General features: G+C 42.3%; 1 protein-coding gene and 1 long non-coding RNA gene across 2 annotated transcripts; one reads left to right on the top strand and one right to left on the bottom strand.

The window, feature by feature from the left end:
* Positions 1-6,404: 6,404 nt before the first annotated feature.
* On the top strand, positions 6,405-7,225 carry LOC147865546 (large ribosomal subunit protein eL39). The gene is made up of 3 exons (XM_087318687.1): positions 6,405-6,557; positions 6,838-6,941; positions 7,058-7,225. Exons 1-3 carry the CDS (start codon positions 6,555-6,557, stop codon positions 7,104-7,106), a joined length of 156 nt encoding a protein of 51 aa, XP_087174813.1. The 5' UTR covers positions 6,405-6,554; the 3' UTR covers positions 7,107-7,225.
* Positions 7,226-10,010: 2,785 nt separating this feature from the next.
* Positions 10,011-10,767, bottom strand: LOC147865545 (uncharacterized). The gene is made up of 2 exons (XR_015529698.1): positions 10,405-10,767; positions 10,011-10,260 (listed from the first exon to the last, which is right to left on the bottom strand). It is a non-coding gene; the product is annotated as an uncharacterized LOC147865545 (long non-coding RNA).
* Positions 10,768-21,122: the final 10,355 nt, after the last annotated feature.

Below are 21,122 nucleotides of genomic sequence, written 5' to 3'. Positions count from 1 at the left end.
TATTTGTGCGAAGGCTGCTCCATTATCGAACACTTTGGTCTCCATCCGAGATGATGTGATATAAGGTTGCCCTAGGATGACAGGATGCGACGCCGATTCTTGTACGAAGAAGTGTTGATCCATCTCCACATCCTCGATCGTGACTTTGATATTGGGACAAGCTCCGTACAAGTCCTCCGTAGACTTTGTTGCCGCGCGAATCTTCCATCCGTGGTTTGTATTGATTGGCCATCTTCCTTTTTTGTAGAAGTCGGTTGACATGAGGTTGATCTCCGAGCCGTGGTCGATCAAGGCTACCACGGTCTCTTTCTTCTCCCCGATCTTCACCGGCGTCTCCGTTGTCGGTCGTGCCCAATGAGGTCGAGTGTAGTGGCTGTCCACCATATCTTCATCAATTTCATCTCTTGCCATCGTTATGGCATTCGTTTTTGCTTTTTGCGGCTTCTCTTCTTCCTCGTCCGATTGTTGTCTCTTTCTCTTTACAAGGTCCGCGATCGTGTCATGGAACTCCTTCTTCATAATGCCAAGCAATTCCCTCAAGGACAAAGTTACGTGGCTATCAAGAACTCGTTCTTTGAGAATCTTCTTTAGGTCCGTCGTCTGCTCTATGTCCGACCTTAGCTTATAGGTAGGTATAGTCCTTGTCCTCCAAGTGGGGTCTTCGACACCAACCTTCACGGGCCGAACCGTTTCTTCAACTCGTATGCCCGACTCCCCTTTTCAGCTTGATTCTCGTTCCTTTGTTTGTAAAGGTCGACTCGTCTCTGCATCGTCCTTCTTTTTTGCGTTCCTTGTTTCATGTCTTTTTTATGGGCCTTGCTCTTCTATTCTCTTTCTCTTTTCTTCGACGAACACCTCGTGGTTGTCGCACATCACCTCTGCGAGTATGGTGTTGTCGTCCACCGGATCCGACCACCCGGTTATGCTTTGCACGCTTCGGTCCGCAAGCTCTACCTCGTTCGATGTGACTTTTCCCTTCTTCTCATATTCGAGAACGGAAGTCCAAAACTTTGCTCCCGCTCTAGCAACTTCAGTCTTGTCTTTCCCGACTCTTATTCCGGCCGACGCAACATAGTGCATCACATCCACATGAGTCGCATCGGCATCCTCCATAGATTTCTTCATTCCTCCTCTTCCGAAATTCACCCGTAGGGGTCTTCTAGTCTCGCTTGAGCAAATCATGTTGTCCTCTATGTATACGATATTTTGTCGAATCGCCTCTCGAAGGCTCGCACAATCCCTTCTCATGTGGTCCATGCTATCGCACCACACGCATCTAAAGGGTTCTTTTCCTTTAGGGCCCCGACGATTCATGTTGGCTAGCGTGACCTTCTCGAACTTCTTCGCTAGCTCTTCAATGATGTCGTCGTCAATCTTCTTTTATTCCACGTTACTTTGTCTTGGCGGCTCAGCTACTTTCGGTAGTCTTGCTTTCTCCGTGGTAGTCGGTCCCGTCAAGTCGGTGTCATCAACCCATTGGCGACGCTTGTCGAGCCTATTGCATGCCCGCTTCATTGCGATCCAGTCCGCTACGAGCCCATTTGCTTGGGTATCATCTTCGAGAAGAGTCCCCAACTCCCGTCTATCCTTTATGTCCACGGCCTTCAAGAAGTACAAAGTCTTGTCCTCTTCAAGCAACACTTGGTCCGTATTGGGGAGACGACTAAACATCTGGTCGAATTCGTCGTACACCCTCGAGACGCTCATCTTCTTATTCTTCTTCTCTATCCACTTCATCAGGGCATGTCGAGTCATCCTCGTTGAGTCTTCAGTCACGAACTCCGCTAGTATCATTTTCTCGAACTCAGACCATGTTGTCTTACCTTCTTGAAGCTCGATGATGCGTCTTTGGATGTTGTTGGCGACAACTCTCTCGAAGCTTGCGATTTGACGTGCCTCGGACACGTCCCTCTGATTCATCTCCCTTCTATATGCATCAAGGAACTTCGTAACGTTCCTTCCATCGAATTGGCCCTCGAGCTCTATGACACGATCGACAACCTTCTCCACGCTCGCGTCATTGTCCTGAGATCTCATCATTTGCTCGACGATTAGCATCATCCTTTCGAGCTCTCCCGCTTGGTTGCTTGAAGACGACATCACCAAGTATTAATCTCGACTTGATCCTTCCTACCGCCTCTTTCACGTCGGGTTCACCACTTTATTATGTCGTGAAGATCCGTCACTACCCGTGGATCGTGAGGCGGAACCGCCGGGGTTCTGAACCGGAAGGATTCAAAGTCAGTACAAGCTTTGGTGCAAGCTTTAGCGAGAAAGTACTTAAGATATATTGGGAAAGAGAGAAGTTGAGATTACACGATTGAGAGAGATTGATTGAACTTTTAACTTTATATTTAAGAAACAAGTTACACGATCAATTTGATAACGAATTTCTTCTTCTTAATTTCATAAAAAAAACCGTGTTTTTTCTCCTCCCCCTTCCTTCTTTTATAGATGCTCTCATGCATATGATGCATGTGAGGGTACAAGACATGCATAAATTGCATGTTTGCCATTTGGCACTTATGTATTACATGTGGTGCATGATAACCATGTCACTCATTTTAGCTCTCATGTATAAGAATTTACATGTAAAAGTACAATGATAGAAATATAAATTCAACTAATTAGCATGGCTTAATGGTAAGCCAATTGACTCCTAACTTGGAGGTGCAAGGTTCGAATCCTTACTTGCCCTCCTTGTATATGTATATATGTATATATATTTATATATTTATTTATCTAGTCGCCGGATGCCGTCGGTTACCGGTGCCTCGCCGGATGTCGTCGTCTCACCGGCGCCGGATACCGGTGCCGCTGCCGGATGTCGTCGGTTACCGATGCCTCGCTAGATGTCGTCGTCTCACCGGTGCCGACCCCGGATGCCATCGCCGGTTGCCGCGGGATACTGGTGTTGTCGGATCATCGACTCCATCGCCGGATGTCGTCGTCTCACCGGCGCCAGATACCGGTGCCACCGCCGGATGCCGTCGCCGGTTGCCGTCGGTTACCGGTGCCTCGTCGGATGCCGGATTGCCGCCGGATCACCGGATCCATCGCCGGTCCGGTTTTGGTTGGCCAAAACCCTTTACGAGTAGCTAGCCCACCTCCACTCTTAGTTCAAGTTACCTTGAACTCTTTATGCTCCACACATAGACACAAAGATAATATCTTTTGCTCTACCTTATATATTATGAGAGCCGTATTTGTCGTGCCTATGTGGGATATCTCACAATTTTCTCTTTTCCTTTCACAAACTTTATACCCTCATATCTTGACATTTAGTTGTCCGTTTCTCGTGTAATAAAGTGCATTCGAAACCTCCATCATTTTGTACTTAGATATTAAATTTATTTAAAATGTTATCTTCACAATTATTGTATTATGTGATTCATACTCGATTTCGTACGTTTTATGGGATTTTCACACTATTACCAAAAATCTTCACGACAACGGAATCCACATTCAATGCCCAATGTGAGGAGTTAAAGGTAGAATATGCAAACAAGCCAAGTGTTTGGCAATATATAGAAGGAGGATGGTGTGGCTTGACATGTGTGTGGAGGAAACTATGGCCCAAATTTGGTAGAATGTTCAACTACGGACATGTTGACACTACCAATCTTGTGGAGAGACATTGGTAGTTTATCAAATATACTGCCTTAAGAGGGAGGATAAACCGATCAATTACCGATCTTGTGCATGTTTTAATCGGGGAGAGTCAAACTGGCACTTGCATCTGGGGTACTGTCATTGAATGGTACAAGCAACGCCAATAAATATGTGTGAGTGGTAGATTTGCACCACGTGCAAATTGTAGGGATCAAACAACAAGACTTTAAAGAGGCCGAAAGGCTACGCGACAATGCATATTGTGGACGAGCCCCGATATTGGTTTAAAATATTGAGCTTGACAAAACCGAATGTATGGTATAATGTATCACTCCAATGTTCATATTGTGATTGCCAAGACCCTACGAGTAAATGTAAGCATATACTCGGCATCAAGATGATTATTGAGAGGCACGTGCCACATCTATGTGGGTCGTTGCCTTTTATAGATCATGCAACCCATATGCGCAATGACCATTTCACAGAGGCGGAAGTGGAGACAGAGGTAGAACCAGTCGAGGAGACAAACCCTATAACATCACAAATGGAGGAATGGGAGTAAAAAATACAAACAATTGAGGGGGCTATTCAATGTCTTAGGCAAGGGTTATGATCCCTCGACCGTGCAACAATTTTGGCATGTATGGAGTCCATTGAAGAAATAGGTCAGACGCTAGTGTATCACCTAGGTGCACCGAAACCAACCAATGAAGAAGACCGTGGATCCATAGGGTGTAAGCAAGCAATTGGTGCAAAAAGGGGAGCATCAATCAACATTTCACAAGATCTTATTAGCAGCTCCCCAAACACTTCCAAGGCACACACAGGAAAAATGCAAAGAGGCACAAGTCGAGCTAGGATGTGATTCCCAATATGTGCAACAGAGAAGATGCGATGCCTTGACCTTTAGATCACGGGACTCAAATGTTGATTGTTGCAAGAATTGTGGTCACACCTTGCCATCATCTCCAGATGAGCCATAAACATAGCTTGAGTGGTTTTGCAGACCGATGCATTTGGGTTTACAATGTTTCAAGTGGATTTATGTTGATTTATGAGTGCATTTGGGAGTATGTCATATGTTGATTTATGTTTTAAGTTTCTTGTTTCAAGTATGTCATCCTTTAATTTGGGTTTACGGTGTTTAAAGTGGATTTACGTTCTCTGTTTTAAGTTTTATGTTTTTTAACTTTAAACTTTTATGTTTTAATATGATTATTTGTTTTAACATAAGTATGGTAAGGATCGTCGATTTTGAATAATTTAAGGTTGGATTTTGTGATTGTTTGATATGTTATTGTAAGTTTTAAGGGTAATGAACAAGCTTATTTGAAGATTTTGGTCGAAATGATACATTTGGTTGGGCGACCTGCAACGGTTGGGCAACCTGCAAATGTCAGGGTTGGGTGACCTAAAACGGTTGGGCGACTTGCAACAGTCAGAGTTGGGCAACCTCTGACAACTTTTTTTTTCGCGCGTTCTTCCTTATCGAAATCTGATGGTGTAGATCGCACTCGCCTTCCTTTAAGCGACCTGCATCGTCTGTGGCCGCGATTCCCTCGCCAGCCCTCTTTATGATTTGATGTAGAATAGACACGAGCCATGAGTGTTGATTGTGATGAATGTTACTACACCAACCATCATGCATAGATGAAGAACATATGTCATAGGTGAAAGAAAACTAAATTGAATTAGTTGTCTCCATTATCAAATGTATTCCTACAATACACGCACCTAGCTCCATCTCCATGCCTAATCATATATTCCTTGCAATTATACACATATGCGAGTCTAGGGTTGCCAAAGGAGAGTCCACTTCAATTTATCCTAAAATTCAAAGACAACCTTATTGATTCTCATCCAAGCAATATGTTGTATAACAAACAACCTTCTCGAATTCTAGTACAAGGAGAGGGAACTCAACCAGTTATTGAATAATATCTTTATCTTTAAGCCATTAGGGAGATTAATTTGGGGCATGCATTTAGAGCCCACATTATGTTTGTTTGGTTAATGTAAGTGTGCGCTAGAAGACTCCATGACAAATGATTTAAAAAATCCATCCAAATGAAAGAAGAGAGCGATACAAACCACTCGATACAAGTGACACAAAGTGGTTAGTTTATTACTTGAAAGACTGGTTTGATTGGGTGTTTGACACTTTCCTCACCATGTACTTATTATCCTTATGAAGAAACTCAAGATGAAAACTGAACACAACCAATTATCTTAACTATTAGGTTATGTTTCAAGTCTTGCATGATGCACTTTTCACGTGGGCTATATGGAAGTATAATCTCGTCTACAAGTACAAACAATCATCAATTGCATTTATTTGCACAGAATGTCATTGTACTCAATCGTCAACACATAACTGTCTTGCAAGGAACATAAAATTCAAACATATCCACAAGTCATTGGGAATATTCCGAGGCATAAATTCCTTGCAAGCCCACGTTTCTCGCACCACTTGGAATAGTTTCTCGTGTACGTCAACAACCAAGAGTTTGCCCCACGTTTCACACACTCTGTTGTGTTGCGTCACGTCAAACCCTGGGTTGTTTCTTGAGCATGGGACACTTTTCCTTGGAGCCTTCCAAGTGTTATTGATATTCACATACTAAACGTGTAACGTCAGTAGCTCCGACACCACGTTTTCCAGGGACACAGATATTATGCCTTCTCTGCCATTGTTAGACCGGAATTTCCTTTTTGTTGGTTTGTTGCTCGATCGTTTCGTCTTCATTATCGGGGTGTGCGACATTTTGAATGGTTACCGATGTTCCGCGTGTTACATGATATGCTTACTCCATGCCCCAATCATCTTTTTGTCCGGACAAATGTGAAACGGAAGGTCTTGATCTCTGTGGGTTCTATCTAGGGTTTCTCTGTCTTCTCTGTTTCTCCCTGGTACGAGTAGCGAAGCTTCAGCAGCAGAAACCATGGTGAGTGGATGTCTGTCTGTCTGTCTGTCTCCCCGCCCCCGTCCATCCATACATTGTTGGAATTTCTTAATGTAATTAGGCGACATTATGCGTCGATACGTCTCAGAATCTCTGTTTCTGCAGTTACGGTTTCTGAACCTATAGCAAGGATTTCTTCATCTCGTTAGGGTTTCTATATCTATATTTAAGATTCCTGCATCATCCAGCTCGCATTTCGGTTTTCGATTTGTCATCGTCCACGACGTTGATGCCTTTCTCTTTGTTTTCTTGTTATGTGCAGCCTTCTCACAAGACCTTCATCATCAAGAAGAAGCTAGCGAAGAAGCAACGCCAGAATAGGCCTATTCCACACTGGATCCGCATGAGAACTGATAACACTATCAGGTATTTCAATCGTCTTGTTCTAAATTGTTACATTTATGCGAACATTATCGCTCTAAAAACACTAGTAAATGTTTCAATTTTCTATTGTAGTTTGTGAATTTGTTTCTCTGTATCAGATATAATGCAAAGAGGAGGCATTGGAGAAGGACCAAGCTTGGTCTGTAGATGGTTTTATTCATGTTGTCTGGTGTTGATGGGATTTTACATATCGGATTGTATTTCTTTTTCCGGCTTAGGCTGAATCATTGAACTGGGCCATTAATTGGAATTATCTGAGCTTTCAATACGAGCTATTTATTCTGATTAATGGTATCTCATGTTTTAGAAGATGGAGTTGGAGTACTGTTGAGTATCTGGGTATTGTTTTTTTATTTAACGATTCATAGATATTATGATTACAAATGTAGGATCATATTTTCCCTTCTTTTTGGTTTCCATCTTAATTCTTTTTTCTTTTACCTGGTCCATGTTTCACAAAGTCAGGGGTTAATATAAGATTCTGGTAGTCAGGGTCATCTGAGTTTTCAACGTGACTTGGGCTTTCAATTTTAAGTTCTTTCTTTAGTTGGCTAATCTATTCGAAAAAGTCAAGTATTCGAAAATTGAGCTTTCAATAGTCAAATTTTTTGTTGAGTGATTCACTCGTTTGCTGACGAAGTATAGCCTGATTCTGTGTTATTCAGGATGGTTGTATAGGTTATTATAAAGCACGTTCTAGTTGTTTATCATGCTGATCAAATTTATATCTTAAGGGATTGTTCGGTTTATGATGAATCGTAACATTCACCAGTTTCTTTTCATTGTGCTGCTAAAATTTCTTATCAGAGAGTAAGAACCTCTTAATTGTAGTTGTGAAGTTATATCAATTGTTATTATAAATTATGACTCTGAATTGACAGTTGCAGTTGGGGACTATGTGATGTTAAGTGGCGATGATCTTTTATGTTTACCATGAGAGTGACATGTTATAATATCTTACTCATATTCATAAAAGTGAATCCAAAAGATCCCTTAAAAGTTGCGACGACTCTGGATGAATGTTGCTGTTGGAAACATTGTGACGTCCAAGTAGAGAGCTTGCGTGCATCATCATCATATCTAGAATTTTTACTTAACTTATCTAGACTTTGATTGACATATTGGAAGCTGGAAAGTACGTAACTCCTAGGCCTGTATATACATCTGCCTATGTATTCTAGGAGTGACGATCTCCTTAACAAGGCTTACATGTTAGGTTAGCAAAATATATTCGACCCCCATAAGGGGGTGGTGGTGATATGAAGGATATCCTTGCCATCGCAATGATCAATGTCTGAGTGGAGACTTTCACCATTATCATATTTTTAGTAATGAAGTTTTGAGGATTATTTCTTGTGATGACAAAATGCTCATTCAACCATGAAAATGCCACAACCTTCATTAAATGGAGTTTTGAATATCAGGCGGGAGTTGATTTATATTCTCTCCAATGCACTTCAGAGACTACAAAGCAGACAGTGTGTTGCCATCATTCTTACAAGGAAAAGAAGTCACATGGAAAGTTAATTTGTACCCCACTATCTGCACTTGACTACCCTCTCAAATTTCAATCATAACACCATTAACCTCAAAAAGAGTGAAATATAAACCTAATTCGCACCACTCTCACAAAACTGTGATCCTTGAAAGCAATGGGATTCTTCCTAGATTCGAAAATGGTGTGCTCCATTACCAAGTTAATTTGTACCCCACTATCTGCACTTGACTATCCTCTCAAATTTCAATCATAACCCCATTAACCTCAAAAAGAGTGAAATATGAAACCTAATTCGCCCCTCTCACCAAACTGTAATTCTCAAGGTGCTAATACACACACCATTGGGATGAATCCAGTGGGAGCAATACAGATACCAAAAAATTCCACGTTACAGGGATATTTGGGATATTTGTAGCCGATGAAATAAACTCATATTGGGACATTGAATTTAGACAGTAGAAACTCATATTTCTGAAACATTTCATTGGAGATTTCTGCATAAATCCCGCTATGTTCATGCTAGCAGTGGAAAGAGCCCGTCCTACCATCAAATGCTTGTTAATCAAGAGGAAGGATGAAAGCTGTGGTACAAAGAGCCTAAAAATTTTAAGTGATAACAAGTGGGGCCATGGAACAAGGAGGGGTGTGACCAATTGAGAGGGTTTTTGGGCTGGTATGCTTGCTTTTATGTGGCTTTCTGAATATTTGAAACCAAGAAAAGCTAAAGCAGATTTGGCAGTGTAAGCCAAAAGCTAATGTTTTGCACATCTTCACAGATATCATCATCATGATCACAATAACATGCATGTCATTTGTGCATCATCACCCTGAAACTTCAAGTGGTTAACACTACCTTAATGGCAATTCTTGCCAATTTGGAGACCAAGAGTTGGAATCTTAGCAAACAGATGTGTTTTGTTTCCTCATTAAAATTGCAGTTCCTTGTTTGGTTATTCTTCAATTGAATTGAATTTGATTTTTCTGCTCGTCATGCACAAACTCTTTCAACTGTAGACTATTGATTTTAACCGAACTATTTTCTATTCTTTTAAATTTGTTATGATGATAGGGGGGAGAAAGGTAAATTAAAATTGGGTTTATGTAAATTTGTAATGGTAACCGCAAATCGTAAACAAAAATGTAGGCATTTGGGTAGAATCTCATCAATGACATTCATTTCAATAGACACTAACATAAAAAAAAACAATGTTGTAAATATCCAGAATGGACTTGGGCATCACAAGAAGTACTAGAACATGAAAATATGTTACAGGGAGCACATGAATGCCAAAATCAGCAACAAACAAGCAACAAACAAGAGGAGCTTCATTCGACCATACATGCACACAGCTCAAAAAAGAGACCGAATGAGCTGATTGTCGATCATGTAAAATTTCACAATGATAAAGTATAGCGTCTCAAACTTCTTCAGGACATAACACACAAACATAACAAAAAGATATTAAGGAATGAGCTGACTGTCGATCATGTAAATTTTCACAATGATAAACATCATGTAACCACTCAAACTTCTTCAGAAATTAACACACAAATATAACAAAAAGAGATTAAGACTGCATTAATCAAGTGTGTACATACATTATGATCCAACTGGAGTATCACTATCATATGGAATGGAAATCAAGCTATAAAACTTTATACATTGCTAAAAATTAGTGTTGGAAGGCCTTTCTTTCACATGCAACAACAACATTCCTCAAAGAAAAAGCAGCAGCACAAGGCAGCCAAGCATCCTTTTAAGAATCCCCTGTTATGGTGGCGGTGGTGGAGGATAATAATAACCTACAAAACAAATGCAACAATAACATTACAAAGGAGGAAAAATACTTGCAACATGACGCAAATCATTCATTCAATTAATGGACAATATGTGTGTAAATTGTAATGTATACCCTTCGTCTAATTGGGGTTAAATTTTCAAATTACCTTGTTGCTGCTGTGGGTACCCTCCATGATGATGATGACCACCATGGCCATGACGATGATGATGCCCCATAAATTCCTCTCAGAAAAGAACAAAAACTGGCGTATGGAGGAGACAATGGAAAACAGAGGCGAATTCCTCTTTAGAAAAACACGATCGAAAGAAATATATATGAATATCGAGGCCGAGGAGAAAGCTTCAGATCCTTCAAAAGAAGATGATGAAGGTCTGCAGAAAAAAACGCTTCTTTCAGTCGTAGGGGGGTCGAGAATTTACAGATGAAATGAACACGTACACGCACATACACAGAGAGACAGAAACAGGATTTACATAGAATCACAGACACAGAACATTTATATAACCAAAAAACAACGCGTAAAAAGGATGTGTGTGGGAAAATATTAGTAAGACAAGAGATGTGTGGGAATTGTTTTCAAATGCTTCAGGGTTGAGAATTAATATACATAAATCTGTCCTCATTTCATGTACAGAACAAGATGTGTTGGAGTTGGGGTGGTCAGGAAGGATAGTACATCGTGGTATGAATTTTCGTCACCTTGGATATCCAATTGGGGTAGAAGTTTCTCATGTGAAACTTATTGAGCGGGTGTCCAAAAGGTTGGAGGATAAGTTTATGTATTGGAGGTCTCAAATTTGGCCTTTTCATGTACGACTTAAGGTGGTCCAATTGATTATGGTCTCTATGGTATCTTATTATCTTCTTTTGCTCCCATGGTCAAAGAAAGCTCTTGAAATATTGACACGCTCGATGCGAATGTTATGCAAAAGAAAAGGAAAAGTGCCTTGTCGTGGTTGGCATGGGATCATGTTTGTACTCCGAAGCGTCTTGGCGGGGCATCAATATTAAATCTATATGAGCATATGGTGGCTCGCCGATTTACTTTCATTCGATTTATGTTTGAAGGTGTACAACCTTGGACAGAAATGGTGGCATATTTTATAGAGAAGAACAAAATAAAGCTTGGAAACATGAAGGTTGAAGCAAATTGGTGGAATGTAATTAATTCTGATGTGGGTTGTCAAATGTGCAGGGTCTATGATAGTTGATCATTTATTGACATCATGGCAAAGTATGTTAGATTTTGTGGAATGGCATCCCCCACTAGAAAGGGGATGTGCTAATTCATTACAAATGGAGGTTTTGGCGACATCAAGGTTGTTAAAGTGGGAAGGTAAGCAGATATTTAACCTTCAATTTAATCGGATGGCTAGATTGGGTTTGGTAACAATTAAGGATGCTATATTGGTGTCACAAAGAAAATTAATGGCTTTTCAAACAACCAGATCAACATTTCGTATTCCAAAAGGTTATACCTTTATTTGGGATAAGTTGCAACAAATATTGTCTTCGTATGAGCCAATTCCTTATTTAGATGGGCGATGTCAAGAGCTTGATTGGAGGTTCGTTGGAAATAAGAGATTGACTATGATCTCAACAAATGTTGCTTATCACACGTTGATTAACAATCATAAGTGGTTGGAAGAAAGGGTTATAAAGATATGGGGGTTTCATAAGCCCATTACTTGGTGGCTTCATGTGATCAAGGCAGGTTGGTGTTCTCGATTAATGCTACGAGCCAAGGTATTTGTTTGGAGAGTTATGATTGGAGCTTTACCATTGGGGGATGCATTAAAAAAAAGAAACATTACTAAAGGATTGTGTTTCTTTTGTTCGGTAGAATTGGAACATAGTAGGCATCGATTTATTTCCTGCCCGATGGCAAGGATGGTTTGGAGGTATATCAGTTTAGTGTGGATGTCTCTAACCGGAGTACGTCTATCTTCCTTCAATTGGGTTTTTGCACATATGGAGAACAATGAACCAATGTCTCATTCTCAAATTATTTAGTGTGGCATTGCAACATATTTAGTGTTCTAGCATTCAACGATTCTTAGGAGAGTGTGGGAAATGTCTAAAGACTCTTAGTGGCATGTTAAGACAATGCGTTCCCTTTTATCTTTACCAAGTGATTGTCCTATTGCCGCATTATTTTCAATGTTTGTGGATATCTTGTCTAGACTTTCCTTCCCACCTACACTACCCCAACTAGTTTTATGACCAACTTATGTCACCAACAACTCCCATATATTGGGAATATAACTTGTTTCTCGCAGACTTTGGTTCACAAGGGAAGCATTCTCATTTATATGCATATCAATGAATCCTGGTTGCTATGATGCAATCATCAATTTATTAGCAACAAGCGAATATTGAGTATGTATCATATGCTTCACATTGAGTCACATTTTTCAATGCAATTGGCATTACTATTGACATCATAAGGCTGAAAGTTTGTGTGCATGGTAGAGATGACAAACAAGGAAAAGCTATAATCTAAAAATGTTGTGGCCACCTGGATGCCAATCTTCCTCATGTTTCCTTACAATGATCAATATTACGACTTTCCATGTGAGGTTCTCCACTCTTATTTACTTGTGGCGAGACCCAATAAACAACATGCTCTAAAATCCTAAGCATTACGAATGAGCTTATGTATGTGAACATGTTGATGTATAAACATTCTAGGTGCATGGCAACAATAGATTACAAATTGTGCGTGTTTAGGTTAGGCTCTACATGGAGAGCATTGGGTTTGTTGAAAGTGACATATACCTACAACACTGAGGTAGACATGTTACACCTTGCCAACAACAAATGTCTTGATAATGTTAGGTTATAATCAATGATATGGAAGCCACAATAAGACCATTTTTGAGACTTTTCTACTACTCATAGAACCTCTATTTAAAAGGTCCACATTTACAATCACAAGCCATATAATCCACATTCAATTTCACAAAGATGGGTAGAAGCTCAAGAGAGGATTAAGACATCAAGATGATGTCATAGACACATGACACATTTATATAGCGAAAAAACAACGTGGAAAAAAGATGCAAAAGAAAGAAAACCAAACGCCTACACGACGATGTATACTTCTAAGGAAATTTCTGCGTTTCCTTATTCTCCTAAATGCCCCCACTCCCCTCCATCACTTCTTTAATCCCACAAATGCCCTTCCTCTCTACATCTCTCTACATCCCACAAATGTAGTTTTCGTTGTTGGTATGAACTCCATGAGTAATGAATGACTTTTGTAGATATTCTATTTATTTAATGAATTTTATGCAAAATTGTCTACCATCTCCTATGCCATATAAGCTTGAACATATAATGGGCACCATCTAGTCTAAACCCCACTTTAGGATGAGTAAGACACGAAGATGTTCCGTAATGAACAAAACATTTCTACAAACTTGAACCCGCAATCTCAAGATTGTGAGGCACGAGTTGAAAAATTACACGTTTACCTATTATACACAAGAAGTTTACCATATGTACATGTGTACACTAGATGTAACTTTATAGGCGATAATATGTTATCATTACTATGGATTGAATTGATGATGAGCAAAATAGCTAGATATTTTGGAGAATAATAGATTATGGGTGATTAACCACATCGACCACCCCCAAATGAAGGACATGAGATGTAAATAAAATATCATTGGAGTCCCATCCCACCAATATATCGCTTTTATGTTATACCTTGGATGTTGAATAAGGGATCCAAAGAAGAGAACTTAGCCTTACTGGTGCTAATAACATATCTACATGGTGATAAAGACAATGAGTCCAACACAACAAGCACTTTACTTTGAGATCACACACACTAGTATCTAGAGTAGTGCTAAAACAAGGCGCACAACAACCTTGCACATGGACAATGAGTGGAAATGATAATTAATGCCCTAACACTAATGGCATACCACCTTAGGTTTTCTTTAAACAATGAATGGAACCCTATACACTCCTAAAGGGGGGTTTATGCAAAATGTTGATCATGATGTGTTCGAGGTAATGTGGCTTAGGAGATGGTGGATGAATTTTGCACAAAAACCATTAATCCTGGCGACTCATCACAAATTAAGCCATTCATTAGTCTTTTGGTCTCTTTCGTGAGTTGTGTGCATGCATTTATGTGGAATGATGAAGCTCCCATTGCTTGTGTGTGTGTGTGTGTGTGTTGGCATTGCAACATATTTAGTGTTCTAGCATTCAACGATTCTTAGGAGAGTGTGGGAAATGTCTAAAGACTCTTGGTGGTATGTTAAGACAATGCTTTCACTTTTATCTTTACCAAGTGATTGTCTTATTACCACATTATTTTGGATGTTTGTGGATATCTTCTCTACACTTCCCTTCCCACCCACACTATCCCAACTAGTTTTATGACCAATATATGTCACCAACATGTCCCATATGTTGGGAATATAACTTGTTTCTCGTGGACTTTGGTTCTCAGGGAAGTATTCTCATTTATATGCATGGCAATGAATCCCGGTTGCTACGATGCAATTATTAATTTATTAGCAACAAGTTGATATTAAGTATGTACCATATGCTTCACATTGAGTCACATTTTTCAATGACATTGGCATTACTACATTACTATTGACATCACAAGGATGCAAGTTTGTGTGTATGGTAGAGATGACAAACAAGGAAAAGCTATAATCTAGAAAACCTTGTGGCCATCTCGATGCCAATTTTCCTCATGTTTCCTTACAATGATCAATATTATGACTTTCCATGTGAGGTTCTCCACTCCTATTTACTTGTGGCGAGACCCAAGAAACAACATGCTCTTAAATCCTAGGAATGAGCTTATGTATGTGAACATGTTTCAGATGTATAAACACTCTAGGTGCATGGAACAATAGGTTACAAATTGTGATCGTTTAGGTTAGGCTCTACATGGAGAGCATAACACAATTAGGACATGGGTTTGTTGAAAGCGACATAGACCCACAAAACTAAGGTAGACATGTTACACCTTGCCAACAACAAATGTGTTGATAATGTTAGGTTATAATCAATGATATGGAAGCCACAATAAGAATATGTTTGAGACTTTTCCACTCCTCGTAGGACCTCGATTCAAAAGGCCCATATTTACAATCACAAGCCACATAATGCACATTCGATTTCACAAAGATGGGTTACAAACGCTCAAGTGAGGATTCACATATCAAGAGGACCATAACAAACCCAACGAAGCGCCCGGGAGTAAGCAGTCGCAATTTGTTGGGAAACGTAAGACACCCAACGAATTCCTGGATTGCGATTGTAAGCGACAACATCCTTTTTGTGTATTCTGCAAAAGGAAGGGTCATACAAAAGATCAATGTCGAAAGCTCCAACGGAAAGAGCACGACAACAAAGCTAAAGCTGCAGACCATAAAGGTCAGATTCCTAATGTCCTTCAGGTCTATACACATCATTTATGTAATTGTCAATGTTCTTTCCCTCACTATGTATTGGGTCCCAATGATTTACTACGTGCAAACGGGTATATCAATGGATATCCCGTACAATTTTTATTTGATTCGGGAAGCTCACACAATTTTTTGAATGATCGTTTGGTTCAGATATGGGGAATCCAACCCACCATAAGTGATCACACCTACACGGTGGACTTGGCTGATGGAAGAGTACAATACATCAACGGGGCGATTCATTCATTAGGAATTTCTATTGATACTTATATAGAGGAAGTAGACTTCCATGTAATGAATCTTTGTACCACCGATGTAATACTGGGTTATCCCATGTTTTATAATAAAAACTCTTCTTTATTTATTGATTGGGTTCGTCATTCCATTTCTTTTGTACTGAACGATTGTACGCATTTTATTCAATGTGTAAAAAAACAATCCCTCTCGATTGTTTCCTCGTGTTCATCAATATCCGAGTTGTCTTGTTCTACGTTATTTTATTGTGTACTTGATCCGGACATTCACGTTTACAATATTGATAATGTCCTGGTTTAGATATTGTATAGACCATCGTATAGATATTGTACCTGGTGTTGCACCAATAAGTATACCTCCGTATCGCTTAAGTCGATCCGAGGAAGATGAGGTATCTAAGCAACTCAAGGACTATTTATGAATGGGTTATATACGTTATAGTAGATCTCCATGGGGTGCACCAGTTCTCTTGGTTAAAAAGAAAGAGGGCACATGGCGTATGTGTATTAATTACCGACGCTTAAATAAAGTGACGATCAAGAATTCGTACCCATTGCCCCGGGCTGACGATCTAATTGACCGTCTCCAAGGAGCTCGGTATTTTACGAAACTTGATCTCCGTATTGGCTACCATCAAATACGAATAAGTGAGGACGATGTTCCTAAAACGGCATTTCGTACGCGCTATGGCCATTACGAGTTTTTGGTTATGCCTTTTGGTTTGACCAATGCTCCGACTACTTTTCAACAAGAAATGAATGACATTTTCCGAGAACAACTTGGAAAATTTGTCGTTATTTTCTTGGATGATATTTTAGTTTATAGCCGTACATTACAAGAACATGCTAGACATGTCCGCTTTGTTTTACAAACATTGCGTGACAAACAGTTTTATGCGAAGATCTCAAAATGTGATCTCTTCAAGAAATCAATTACTTATCTTAGACCTCTCATAACCGAACGAGGAGTTGAAATTGATCCTTCTCGCATTGAGAAAATCAAGCTTTGGCCCACTCTTCGGAATATTCGAGAAGTTCGATCATTCCTTGGTTTTGTCGGGTTTTTGCGAAAGTCTCTTCGTAATTACTCCCAATTTACGACACCGTTTACTGATATTTTAAAAGGTCAAACGCGTAAGTCTACAAAACCTATTGTGTGGAATGGTACACTAGACCTCGCCTTTAAGGAACTCAAGCACATGGTTTGCAAGGCTCCTTCACTTCTTTTACCTGATCCTTCAAAACCTTTTGAGGTTGAAACCGATGCAAGCGATTATGCTATAGGTGTTGTCTTGTATCAAGATGGTAAACCAATAGCATTCGAGAGTACGAAACTTGATTCTGCTCAATGTCGGTATACCGTTCAAGAAAAGGAATTATTTGCAGTTATACGTGCGCTCAAAACATGGCGCCATTATCTTTATGGAAATCACTTTGTGGTAACTACGGACCACGAGTCCTTGAAATATTTTTGTGACCAACAAGACCTGAAAGGTCGTAAGGCACGATGGGCTGATCTCATCCAGGACTTTGATTTTTCCATACGATATCGTAAAGGTTCCATGAACACTGTCACTGATGCACTAAGTCGCATCCGTGAAGTTAACACGCTTAGCTTCACTGAAATATCATCAGATCTTTATGATCACCTTCGAGGAAAGTATCCTGATGACAGTTATTTCGCAAAATACTGGGCAAGAGTTGAGGCTGGAACAGACATCACCACATCCTTGAAGGAATACTTCCACATTGCTAACGGTTTGCTCTACCGTAATGGGAAGGTTTGTGTTCCAGATTTACCCGAGGTCAAAAAGAGGATTCTTTTTGAATGCCATGATGCACCCTCAGCAGGGCACCCTGGAATACATCGTACACTCGTTCTCATCTCCACTCAATTTTATTTGCCTAAGATGCGTCCTCACATACATACCTATGTGACTAAATGTCACCAGTGTCAGGTTAACAAAGCCGAGCGACTTAAAGCCGCAGGACTTTTACATCCCTTGGACATTCCCAATAATAAGTGGGAAAGTATATCCATGGATTTTATTGTTAGCCTTCCTCGCACCCAAAAAGGTCATGATGCCATCTGGGTTGTCGTTGATCGACTAACTAAAATGGCCAGATTTATTGCTACTAAAACCACGGTAACAGCTCCTGAATTGGCTTACCAATTCGTGGACGAATTGTTTCGTTTTTATGGGTTACCGATGGATATCGTGAGTGATCGAGATCCAAAGTTTACTAGTGACTTCTGGACACAAGTCTTTAAGAAGTTAGAAAATACGTTGTCGAGGTATTCCTCGCGGATGCGTGGAATGAGGCGGGACCTCGGGGGTCTTGTACCGAAGAGCAAGAGAGAAAGGAGAAGGGAGGGGACCCACCACGTGCGAGCGTAGATTCACAGGGACACGGCCCTTCGACACAAAGACGCGAGTGGGACACCGACACAGAGAGACACGAATGTAGGTAAATATATATATTAACAAAACAAGCAACAAGAAACACGTGGTCGGTTACAACCGAACAGGCCGGCGAACAGATGCCGATGCCTGTTCGTAAACGCACAGAAAGGAAAGAGTAGGTTGGAGGTGCTGCCGGAAGCACTTGGGCATTCCTCAGAGCAGCGCGAGCCTCCCGAAACCTACACAGCAAGAAGCTACGGAGTTTGCGAGCGAGAGAGAGAGAGAGGTCTTCGGCCCACAAACCGACAACACTTCGTCCTCGACTCTCCGCGATCCCTTCGCCCCTCCTCGTCTCCCTCCTTTTATAGGCAAGGAAGGAGCCGTTTCCCATTAACTCCCTACCTACCGAATCTACCTGCCTAGGATCTTCTATGTACAACATTCTCTCTTATGTACAACGTGCAAGAAGAGCCGGTTCCTACGCTCCGGCGCACCGATTCCGCTTGTGGACGGTTTTCTTCACGACATCCGCCCCCACCTAACCGCGCATCCATCGGCATGCGCCAAATTGAGTTGGGACGGAGAAAACTGGTCCAGCCTTCATTCCCCGCCCGTCGGTTCTTCCTCGGTTTCGGATCGTTCGTCGTCGCGGTCTAGGTCAACCGGATCCGGCTCGTCGTCGTGACGCTTCTTGAACGCTTTGATCCGCTTCCCAGCTACCGGTATCGCCATTCTCGTACCGTCGAATTCCGCTAGATGGTACGTCCCGTTGTCGTTGGCGCTTTGTACCACGTAAGGCCCGAACCACCTTCTTGCGAACTTCTGTGTCGCTCGGTGCTGGTTGTCGAGGCTGTTGTCGTAGACTAGCACCCAATAGCCTTCCTCGATCTTCTTCGGTCGGAGCCGGTGCGTTCGGTCGAACCGGGCTTTGTTCCTCATCCTTGCCACCCGAAGCTTTTCCGTAGCCTGCTCCACGTCCTCCGGTCTTCGCTCGAGCTGTCGTATGCGCGCCGTCAACAGTTCCTCCCGGCTCATCTCGTCTCTCCAGTCCACGGTTGCCCATGAGGAGATCGTTCGTTCCATCGGCATGATCCGCTTCTGCCCAAACATGAGCTCTGCCAGCATGAATTCGGTTACCGAACTGTGCGTAGTTCGGTCAGCCCACAACACGTAAGGCAGCAGTCGTGGCCAGTTCCCGACTTGCCCTCCGCATGCCCGAAGTAACACCTTGACGATCGGTCCGTGTCCGCGCTCCACCTTCCCATTCGCCTCCGGATTGTACGCAGTGGTAAGCGAGAGCTTGACTCCTAGCCGGTCGAACAACTCCTCGGCCTCTTCGGCGTCCAACTCCCCGCGATCAGCCACGATCTTCCCGACGCACCCGTACCGGCATATCACGTCCTCGATGAGGAACCGACATACGGCCGCGGTCGTTTTGTTCTGGAGGGCTCGGCCTTCCACCTGGTTCGTCAGATCTTCTCGAGCCAGGACCAGATACCGCATCTGTCCTACTCCCATCGGCATCGTCACCAGATCTACCATCCATTTGAAGTGGATGGTCGGAGGGTACGTAGGGTGTAGCTCGTCCCGATGTCGGACTATGGAGTGCATCTGACAGCTCTCGCAAGTCGTCACGAACCGATGCATGTCCCGGTACAGTCCTGGCCACCAGTACTTCCCCTTTATCTTCTCGAACGTGGCCCACGTTCCACGGTGTCCAGCCCAAGGGCTATCGTGGTAGGCCGTCAGCAGCTCCTCCTATTCTTCCTTCATCGCCACAACCCGGAGGGGGACGTTGTTCCTTTTCTTCGGGTGCTTCCATAAGTATCCGTCCCGGAGAAAGAATCGGTATGCTTTCTTCCGGATCTGGTTGGCCTCGTCCCTCGTCCATGACGCATCCGGCGTCATTGTCCTCAAAAACCCACCGATCTGTAGCCACTCGCCATCATACTTGCTCTCGTCGAAGCCGTTAAGTGCCGGAGTGCTCGCCCCATCGGTCGTCACGTACGCCGCCTCGAAGAAGTCCATGCCGACTTCTTCGTCCTCCGAAACCATGCCGCCCTCGTCATCAAACCTCGCCCTCGAAAGCATGTCGGCCATGGCGTTGTCTTTTCCGGAAATGTGTCGTATTTCCGGGTCCAGGGACTTGATGTACGCTATCCACCTGAGCATCGCCAGGTCCGGTGTCGCGCATTCGGAAACCATGCCGAGAATTGGCAGGCAATCCGTCTTGATAATCACTTCTGTCCCGATCAGGTAGTCTTTGTCGGCCTTTACTGCCGAAACGATACCCCAGAGTTCGTGTTTAACCTGGGCGTACCCTCGCTGTCGCTCACTGAGGACCTTCGAGCCGAATCGGATCGGGAACCGAATGCCGTCCTTGTCTTCTTGGTTGACGACCCATCCGATCCCGGTCGGGCTCATATCCACCGTTATGTATACCGGGGAACCCTTCTCGTAGACAGCCTTCCGGAGCGCCGGAGCTGCCGCAAGAGCTTCCTTTAGCTTCCGGACCGACTCCGTGTGCTCGTCTCGCCACTCGAATCTTCGCCCCTTCTTCAGCAACCCGTATAACGGCTCCGCAACGTGGGCGTAATGCGGGATCCATATGTGGTAGAACGCGCACGCCCCCAGGAACCTCCGAACTTCCATAACCGAGCTACAGTCGGTCTTCATCGCGGAGATGGCTTCTACCTTTGCCGGAGACGGCTTCCGGCCATATGGTCCACATAGGTGTCCGACCACCAGGATTTCTGATTG

Source organism: Azolla caroliniana, unplaced genomic scaffold (assembly GCF_043228905.1).
Source record: "Azolla caroliniana isolate FFs.n. ecotype wild unplaced genomic scaffold, voAzoCaro1.0.p SCAF_4, whole genome shotgun sequence".
Lineage (NCBI taxonomy): Eukaryota > Viridiplantae > Streptophyta > Polypodiopsida > Salviniales > Salviniaceae > Azolla > Azolla caroliniana.
Note: the sequence above shows the minus strand (reverse complement) of the source record. Positions and strands in the feature narration are given on the sequence as shown.